The 9,002-nt window shown below is 39.4% G+C and overlaps 1 protein-coding gene across 1 annotated transcript in view; it reads right to left on the minus strand.

Moving 5' to 3' along the window:
• Positions 1-7,144, minus strand: part of LOC132396754 (corticotropin-releasing factor receptor 2) — a 229,863-nt gene extending 222,719 nt beyond the window's left edge. Inside the window, exon 1 of the mRNA XM_059974619.1 lies at positions 7,074-7,144. Within this exon, the coding sequence (XP_059830602.1) occupies positions 7,074-7,115 (42 nt within the window). The 5' untranslated portion in view covers positions 7,116-7,144. The remainder of the gene's footprint in view (positions 1-7,073) is intronic.
• Positions 7,145-9,002: the final 1,858 nt, after the last annotated feature.

The raw sequence follows: 9,002 nt of genomic DNA on the forward strand, positions 1-9,002 counted from the left end.
GAAGATGACAGAATAAAAAGGTGGGTAGAGGGAGAATGAGGACACGCTAGAAGGTGATAGGTGAGACCAGATGGGTGTGGTAAGTAAAGGGCTGGAGAAGAAGGAATCCGATAAGAGAGGAGAGTGGATCATGGAAGAAAGGGAGGAAGGAGGGTCACCAGGGAGAGGTGATAGGCAGGTGAGGAGAAGATGTAAGAGGTCAGAGTAGGGATAAAAGAAGAGGGAGATGGGAATGGAAAAATATTACCAGAATGAAAAATCGATGTCCAGCAGGTTGGAGAATATGAGATGCTAGTCCTCCACCCTGACAGTGGCCTCATCGTGGCAGAAGGGTAAGCCATGGACAAGCATATTGGAATGGAAATGGGGATAGGAATTAAAATGGTTGGCTACCAGAAAATTCTTTGCAGTGGACAGCAAGAGCTCTATTTTGCATACTCAAACAACAACTGTAATGAAATCCCATGTAAACTGCTGTCATAAGTTATTTCCCATATTGTATGTTTCCATTACTGTGGACATTAGGATAACTTACTTTGTTGTGACAACCATTGTCATGAAGGAGATAAAGGGGAGGAATTTCACTGTTATAAATTCTCAACTTAATCAGGGGTCAGTCAGTGTGCTAGTCTCAACATTTTAAATTGAAAGAACCTCTTCAGCTGTCCTTGCATCAATTTGCTCCTCCTGACTAATATCAATAATTTACGCAGTGCTTCAATGCTAACTCATGAATGTGCAAACAAAGGGGATCTGAAAGCCTGAATTTGCCCTCCTCAGCCATTATAACCCACATTTACAAAATCATTGCATGCACATAGCACTTATAGCACTGGGAAACATCCCAAGGCAGTTCGCTGAAGGGCAATCAGACAAGGAAAACAGATGCTGTGCCAGGGAAACTTCTTTCCCATTCCTTAAGTAGCTGCTCTGAACAATCCAGAAGTCTACTCATCAATATTGAATTGATTTATCAATGAAAATCATATAATTTCATCTCTAATGGCCAGGAATGTACTCAAACTCTGCTCTGCCAGAGCTTTCGTTCAATTGCCATTGAGGTGGAAAATTAAAACTGCATCTGAATCCTGATGAAGTGATATTGACACTGATTCTCTTTCCACAAATGCTGCTTGAGCTACTGAGAGTTTCAGGCATTTTGTGTTCTCTTTCCAATTGCCAGCAAATGCCGCTTTTGTTTCAACCTCTGTATCCTGCCTGTTTCATGTTTATCAATTTCTTTCTCTAAACAACTTCTGCCTTGGACATATGTGACACTTAGTTAAGTAGATAGTTTTTCAGGTGAAGCTTTAGAATCAGAGAGTTGAAGAGTACTACAGCAGAGAAATGGGCCCTTTGGCCTGTCTAGTTCATGCCAAACTATTGTTCTGCCTAGCCCCACTGATCTGCACCTGGATGTGTGAGCTTTGCCTGTGGCAAATTTCTTCAGGCTTTTCGAATCCTTCCAAGTGAAAAAGTTGTAAATAAGATAGTGCCACAGCTTCATGAAAAGCTTTTGGATTTCTAAGCAATTTATATTAAAAGGATAAAAAGATACAATTTTTTTTCAAAAACATATCTCAACTAGAATAATGTTCTAATAATCTGTACTGTATTTCTCCTATTTTATTTCTTTACAATACAGAAGGATACCATTTGGCCCATTGACCTATGTTGCCTTTTAAGGCAATTTCAGCATATCCATCCACTCGCTCATTTCCAGATTAACTCTTTTCTCTCATATGCCTTTCAGCCTCTGCCACCCACTTGCAACGTTTCTAATTAAGAAATACTGTACCTAAATAGTATATTAATCTTGAGAATACGGAACTATACACACTCCTGGGAGTTATGTCATCAAAGTCTACCCTGGTAAATTTTGAAATAAATTCAACAACTTGTGAGTTGGCATTGAGTGAATGGATCAAAACTGCCAGATTATTCTGAATATCCAACTTCTTTAGTGTTGGTAGATGTTCATATTAAGCCATTAATTATTCCTTCTGCAGCTGCTATCTGATCTGCTGAGTGTTTCCAGCACTTGCCTTTATTTTGGGTTTTTCATGTAGCTTTTTCATTTTCAATTTTAAGTGCAATGTTTTTTGCAAATTGATCTCCATATAAGATTTCGTAAAGCTTTTGCCTGTTCTCAAAGCAATCAGAAACGACAGGAATAAGTGAAAAGGCTAATATATTTGGAGAGAAATTTTAAATACTGTTGAATGAACAATAACTGTTTCATTGCTAACATCACATTCCTGAAGGAAAAGTTTTGAATTTTGCTCATTAGAAGTACAAAGAAATATTTAAATATCAATCAACTCCTTTATTTAGCAATAACTATCAATAGCTATGATAACTGGTTAAGTTGCATTTCCACTGCTGATTTAATTTTGGTCTATAATGCTACATTTTTGCTTCTTCTATTCATTCCCTATACTTACTTTAATCTACCATTGGTCCTTGACTAATCCAAATGGGTTGTTATCCCCTTCCTGAGATCAATTGCATTCTAAGATTTTGTTCAATAATTTTTTAATTAAAAGTTGAGCTGAGCCTAATTTAGGATTTTCTGTTTGGAATTCAAGCTAACATCTTTTGGTAAATTATTGAAAAGAGTAAGTAGCACATAGCTATCGTATTATACCATCCTAGTAATGGAAAGATTAAACTGCCTCCATGAAATTGCTGTGATTCCTCTTTCTACAAAAAGCCCTCTTAACAATAAATTCATTAATGCCTTCAGTAAAAGTGAATTACTATAATAATAGGTTCATTGATATTAATGCATTAGCTAGCTTTAGCTTTTTAGTCTTAAGTCAACATCTGGCCACAAGGAACCAGATGAATTGAAGCCATTAAGTTCCGTCAAATTCAACTTCATATTTATAAAGTACTAACCTGTGTGTGAGTTAGGATGTTAAGGTCTGAAGTGCTTCATGATGAAGAGTCAGTGAGCTCAAGGTTGGATTGGCAAGAACGGAAGATACCAACAATCCCCAAGTCCACAAGTCAAACGTCAGTATAGCAGGGGTCACAACGACAGGTGACTCCTCTCCCTCCACAGGTCACCTGGGTTGGAAATCCGATTGAGTCCAGAAATTGAGAAGTATGGAAGTCCAGAACCGTGCTTGGCAAGTCCTGGTTCGTGGCCCGAAGGTCAAACCCATGACTGGCAAGTCATGGAGTCAAGGCCCAAATGTCACACCAGTGATTGGCGAGTCCTAGGGTTGATATCCAGAGATCAGTGAAAGCAAAACCAAAGGTCAAACTCCAGAGCTCAGTGAACCTAGAGGTAAAAAGCCCCAAGGTCGAAGACTGAAGTCAGTGAGTCTGGAGGTAAGGCACAAAAGTCAAGTCTGTGAGTGTGGGCCAAAGTCTAGAAGTTAGAGGCCTGAATTCTGCAAGTCTAAGAGTCTGGAGTGGAAGACTGGAGTCCTGAAGCTGGCCTGTCCTAGGGTTAGTTGCCTGTCTGTGGGTGAGATGGAAAAGGGTTTGTTTTGCTATCGTTGTCTTATTTTGTTCTGTTGATGTTGTTGTTGTTGCTGCTGCTTGTGTTGTTCTGATGAATACTGTGAGTATGCTATGTTGGTGCTGGAATATCTGATAACACTTGCTGGCTGCCCCCAGTACATCCTTGTGTGTGTTGTTTGTTAACTTAACTGATACATTTTACTGTACATGCATAAATAAATCTGAAACTGAACTAATTAACTAGAAATTACAATGAGAGATGATTATCTGAGTACAAATTTACATGATATTTTGAAGGATTAAAGTTAATTTTGTAAGCACTTCCATTAAACAGTGGGCCTGTTGTATAAGTCCTTTCTTATTCTTCAATAACTTAGTGCCTGCAAAATTCTGATTTTTAAATTCTATCTCAATTCTTCGATGTCCTCACCACTCCCTAATTCTGAAACACTTTCCAAGCTTGAACCTTCCAAAAACTCTGTATTTCTCTGTTTCTCACCTTTGGTGCATTTCCCAGTTCCTACAGCATGGCATTGGCATCCTTTCACCTATGACTTACATTCTGAGATTTCCTGCCTACACGTTCCCATTCTTTCTGCTTCTTCAGTGCTTTTTGGAATGTCTCAAAGAACTGTTTTAAGATCTAAGTCTTTACCTTGATGTGAAATTTTGCCTGATTCCAACCCTGTGTTTAAATCATATTAAAGGTGTCATAAATTATGTTGTTTTCCATTCTTTCGATACAAAGCTTTAATCTCCCAGAATTTTCTGCTTTTCTTTGCATATCTGCAGGATTTCCTCTTGCAGTCGACTTGCTAAATATTCATTTACCCATTACTTAAATTTAGCTTAGCTTTGGATTTTGATGACTGTCAGGAATGGAGCAGCTAAGAAAGCAGGGAGGCTGATCTATCAGCATGTTGGAATAAGATAGATAACATATTCAACAATATGCCCTGAAATCAGCTAGTCAGAAATGATGAACCCTTATGAGCCTGTTTTCCATGCAATACTGGATTAGCAATTAATTCTTGTCATTACAGTCAACAATTCCACAGGGAAGGTGTCTATGAAATCCTTTTAAGGATTTAAAATCTCTTCACTATCACAGTATGGAGAGGCAACTGCACAGGATTAGAGAAAACTGCAGAGAATTCAGCCATCTCCATCATGGGCACTAGTCTCCCTGGCATCAAGGGAGATGATGCAACATCTATCATTGATTCCTGTCACCCAGGACATGATCTCTTCTTCTTATTACTACCATTGGGGAAGCGGCACAGGAGACTGAAGACACACACTCAACATTTCAGGAACAGCTTCTCCAATCTGGCATATAAGTCCTGCAGAGACAATGAACCAACCCTTGAATACCTCATTATTTTTTGCTCTGTTTGTGCAATATTCTCTGAAAAAATATATATCTACAATATTGCAATTCATAGTATTTTTTATGTATTGCACTGTTTTGCTACTGTAAAAAACAAATGTAAACCTGATTCTGATTCTGATTTAATTTTGAAGTGTGGTCACTTAGTAAGGCAGTGCACTTCAGATGTGAGTGGGGATATGGACAGCAGGGATACCATTAGGTAATAAAACCCACTGGTATGTCAGTCACCTGTCAGAAAACTGAACTGAATGCTTTGTGTCCATCATGTTATGTTGCTCAATCACATGGGTTTAGCTCCCACTGTTCTGATTACAACCAGATGTAATAATGGTATTTCCTACCTCCAGCCAGGGGTAGAAGATCAAGAGAACTTGCACTAGTACTGTGCCTTTCAAAGATCTTTGAACATCACATGGGGCTTTAAAGCCAATGGAGTAACTTGAAGTGAAGTCATTATATGGGAACTTAGGAAACAGGATGGCCAATTATCACAGAATATTTTCCCTCAAACATGCATTAAATTGGAAACAGGAGACACGGTGACTGCAGGTGCTGGACCCTGGAGCAACAAACAATCCGCTAAAGAAATTTAACAGGTAAGACAATATTTCTGGGAGGAAATGGAACTATCAAGTTTCCGGTGGAAACCTTGCATCAGGACTCACGTAAAGTTTCAACCTGAAATGTCCACAATTCATTTCCTTCCACAGTTGCTGCTCAGCCTGCTGCCCCACCCCATTGATGGTTGTCTGAGACTGGAAACATAATCATCTCAGATTTAGCAATCATGTTAAATATTGCTTCTCAGAGCAAAATGCTTTTACTGCCAGCAAAGTACAATACTAGTCAGTGGTATTGCAGGAAAAGGTTACGTTTTGCTAAATAAATCGGTGGTAGCCGCACTTCTTGGAAGTGTGATCCAGCAAAGCAGCCCATTCACTTGTCCTTGTGCAGGCTTTTCTGAAGCTTCTCTTCTGAGCAGTGAAAACCAGGAAAATGCAGATGTCGGAAATATGAAATGAGAAGTAACTTAACGGGTTTGGCAGATCAGAAACTCTGTTTCTTTTCCCACAGATGCTACCTGATTAGTCTTGTGAACAATAGCCTTGCTGGCTGGAAAGGAAGATAGCTTTCACAAGGGCTCAGCGCATTGATCCCGGGCTGTCAGTCTCTATGCCAGTTTGAAAATTTCTTTCTAGGCTTCCTAGGAAAATTGTTATTGCCCGGAGCGGTGTCTGTCTGCAGTAGGGCCACTATAAAAACTCGCTGTGATGGTACTCAAACTGCTACCGAATTCGTATATTTTCACTTTTCTCTCTGCAACACACACACACACACACACACACACACACACACACACACACACACACACACACACACACACACAAACAGAAGACAATCAAAAGCTGGCAATGTGGTAAACCCCATGAGTGTGAATCGCATCCACATGAACGAACAAGCACCCTTCATTTGTAACAATTGTCTGGGTCAAGTAAACCCTGGATTTAGGTATAGAATTGTTAATGTGCGATAAAATCCAGATCGATTGGCCCCAATTCTATATCTGGATCCAGTTAAATTATTGCGCGACCGGCAGTGACTTGGGTTGCTTCGAGCTTCTTTCTGATCCTTCGGAAATCGTTTTACTCGTTTCAGTTTGAAGGGGAAAATGTTCTTTGAAAAACATTAACACGGGTTACAAACATAATACAGACACCGCCTTGAAATCGCACCATGCTAAATCCCGCTGCAAACACTTTGAACAGTCCACCACTCAACGAAGCAGTTAACTCGTTTAAATTAAGTAAAATTTTCAAAACAAGTGCAACAATTCGAGACTGAGGTGTTATTTTTGTAATCATGTCACACTGTGTTTTATCAGCCTCTATCAATCTTTCAAGATTTCTCAACAGGATCTTACTGGTAGAAACTTCAGCCAAACTAACCCGCAAGAAGAGGCGTAAATACGTATGACATTATATGCACAGAGTTTTAAAGAGATACGAGGAAGATACATAGAAACATATATATGTCATATTCTAGTACATAGGGTCTTTCAATAACAACCCTTTCCTCACGGTGTATGTGTGACCCAGCTGTATATATTCGATAACTTTTGAAAATGATTTATTGGTCATGATTCGGATCACTTTTTAAAAAAGCAGCGATCTCCACTCACCTATTGGACAATTGAAATGAAACTTACCTGAAGTGATAAAGTCCAGAACATCGCTCTCTGAAGAACCATGTTGTTAGGCAGGGTTGTGTGATCGTTCTTCTTGCCCCATATCCAGTTTAGCTTTCTCACCAAACGCCGGACTTTTCGTGTTTAGAAACTCCCGGTTAGATAAAAATAAAGGACCAAGTTAATCCCTCCCGAGGCGCTCGTGAGGGTTTTAGATCAATATCCAGCAACTTTGTTGACGAATATTCAGAACTAAAACTGTTCTCGCTGCTCATTTAACTCCCTTGATTTTGCGAGAACATCCCAGCTACTCTCTTTCTCTCTCTCTCTCTCTCTCTCTCTCTCTCTCTCTCTCTCTCTCGCCAACCCCGCCCCTATCCCCGCCCATTCGTAGATGGGGAAGCCCCGGTTTAAGCCTCTCCACCAGCGCATCTCTCTCCGTGCCTCTCCCCGGCACGAACTTGATTCCAAATTCAATCTTTCACAGGAGATTGGGTTAACTTCACTGCCTCGGCTTATTGCCATGGATCAAGTTTGTGTGTTATGGAAAGGGACGGGTTGTGACACAAGAAGATGATCAGTGTCTCTTGTATGTATGCTGATGATTTTTTTTAAAGTTATCCCTCTACACAACACCTATTTTTGACCTGGCACAGCACTGTATCGATTCAGGACTGGATGCCATTTTCCAGTTCTATTCTTATAAGTAATAAAAAAGTTGTTTGGGAATGAAAGACGAATTAGTTTATCTTCAGCGGTAATTGGTGTACTCTTTGACAAGGCAGCCGGAGATCATATTCCGCAGACAATTGCCATCCTGATATCTTGTATCATGCTGCCTGTGGTGTTGAGTTTCGGTATCTTTGCAAAGGTTTACTGAAATCTTTGAAGACAGGCACGTAGGGATTGGCTGTGGGAGTAATTGGAAGATCAAAACGCAGACCAGACCAGTGCTTCATTCAATACAAAACGTGTTGCTCACATTTGAGTAGCAACACTCGCATGGACTGGCTGGCTTGATTTCAAATTGTGGTGTCGGCGAACGACAGAAGGTCAGAACGCAGGCAAAGCCGAAAGTCGAGCAGTGACTTGTTCTTTTCGGGTTCTGTTGTGTGCATGGTAATCTGATGAAAGTTTATGCCTCTGCTCTGCACTGTTATGGAAGTATTCACTTATTAAATTTTTCTCCACAACTTTAATTCTGTTTGAGGTCATTCATTAAAAAATACAATACCCCTGTAATTATGGCAACAGGTAACATTCCGTGGATATTGGGTCGACTTTTTTGTTTTGCACACCATCAGCATCCAGAATGGGAATATACTCGAGTGTGTATTTGTTTACCAAAGTGATAGCTTAAGTTTCTGATCAAACTTGTTCACACTATCAAAAACATAGCGCTTTTCGAGAACCAATACAATCAGTGTTTTCAGAAGTAATAATTTACTGTTTTACCTCACTTAAAAAAATATTTCTTGATACAATTAAGACTGCCAACCTGATGTGGTTTTATTACTACAAATGGAATCGGGGTCTCAGGTATAATTAGTATAATTAATGGAAAGTTGCTATGGAAATTAATTTAATCTGGGGCGATAGCCTGGTTTTCTGCATCAGTGTGATTTTTATAAAATTACCATATGACTCTAAACGATTTCAGATTTGATCATCCTTATTTATTAATTAATATTGTTTTGCAAATGGCATTTACCTCCAGATACCAATGCAAGGTATGAAAGATCATAGAAGAAAATTGTACTATTATCAGCCACATTCAATACTGTATCTGCATTGTCAACCAATCAATAACATAAAAATCCATTGACTACACCATTTTCAATGATGGAAAACATGTGGATAAATCTCCAGATCCTGACTGGATATTTCCTAGGACCTTGAGGGAAGTTAGTGTAGAAATAGCAGGGGCTCTGACAGAAATATTTCAAATAT

Source organism: Hypanus sabinus, chromosome 1, assembly GCF_030144855.1.
Source record: "Hypanus sabinus isolate sHypSab1 chromosome 1, sHypSab1.hap1, whole genome shotgun sequence".
In the NCBI taxonomy this organism is placed as follows: Eukaryota; Metazoa; Chordata; class Chondrichthyes; order Myliobatiformes; family Dasyatidae; genus Hypanus; species Hypanus sabinus.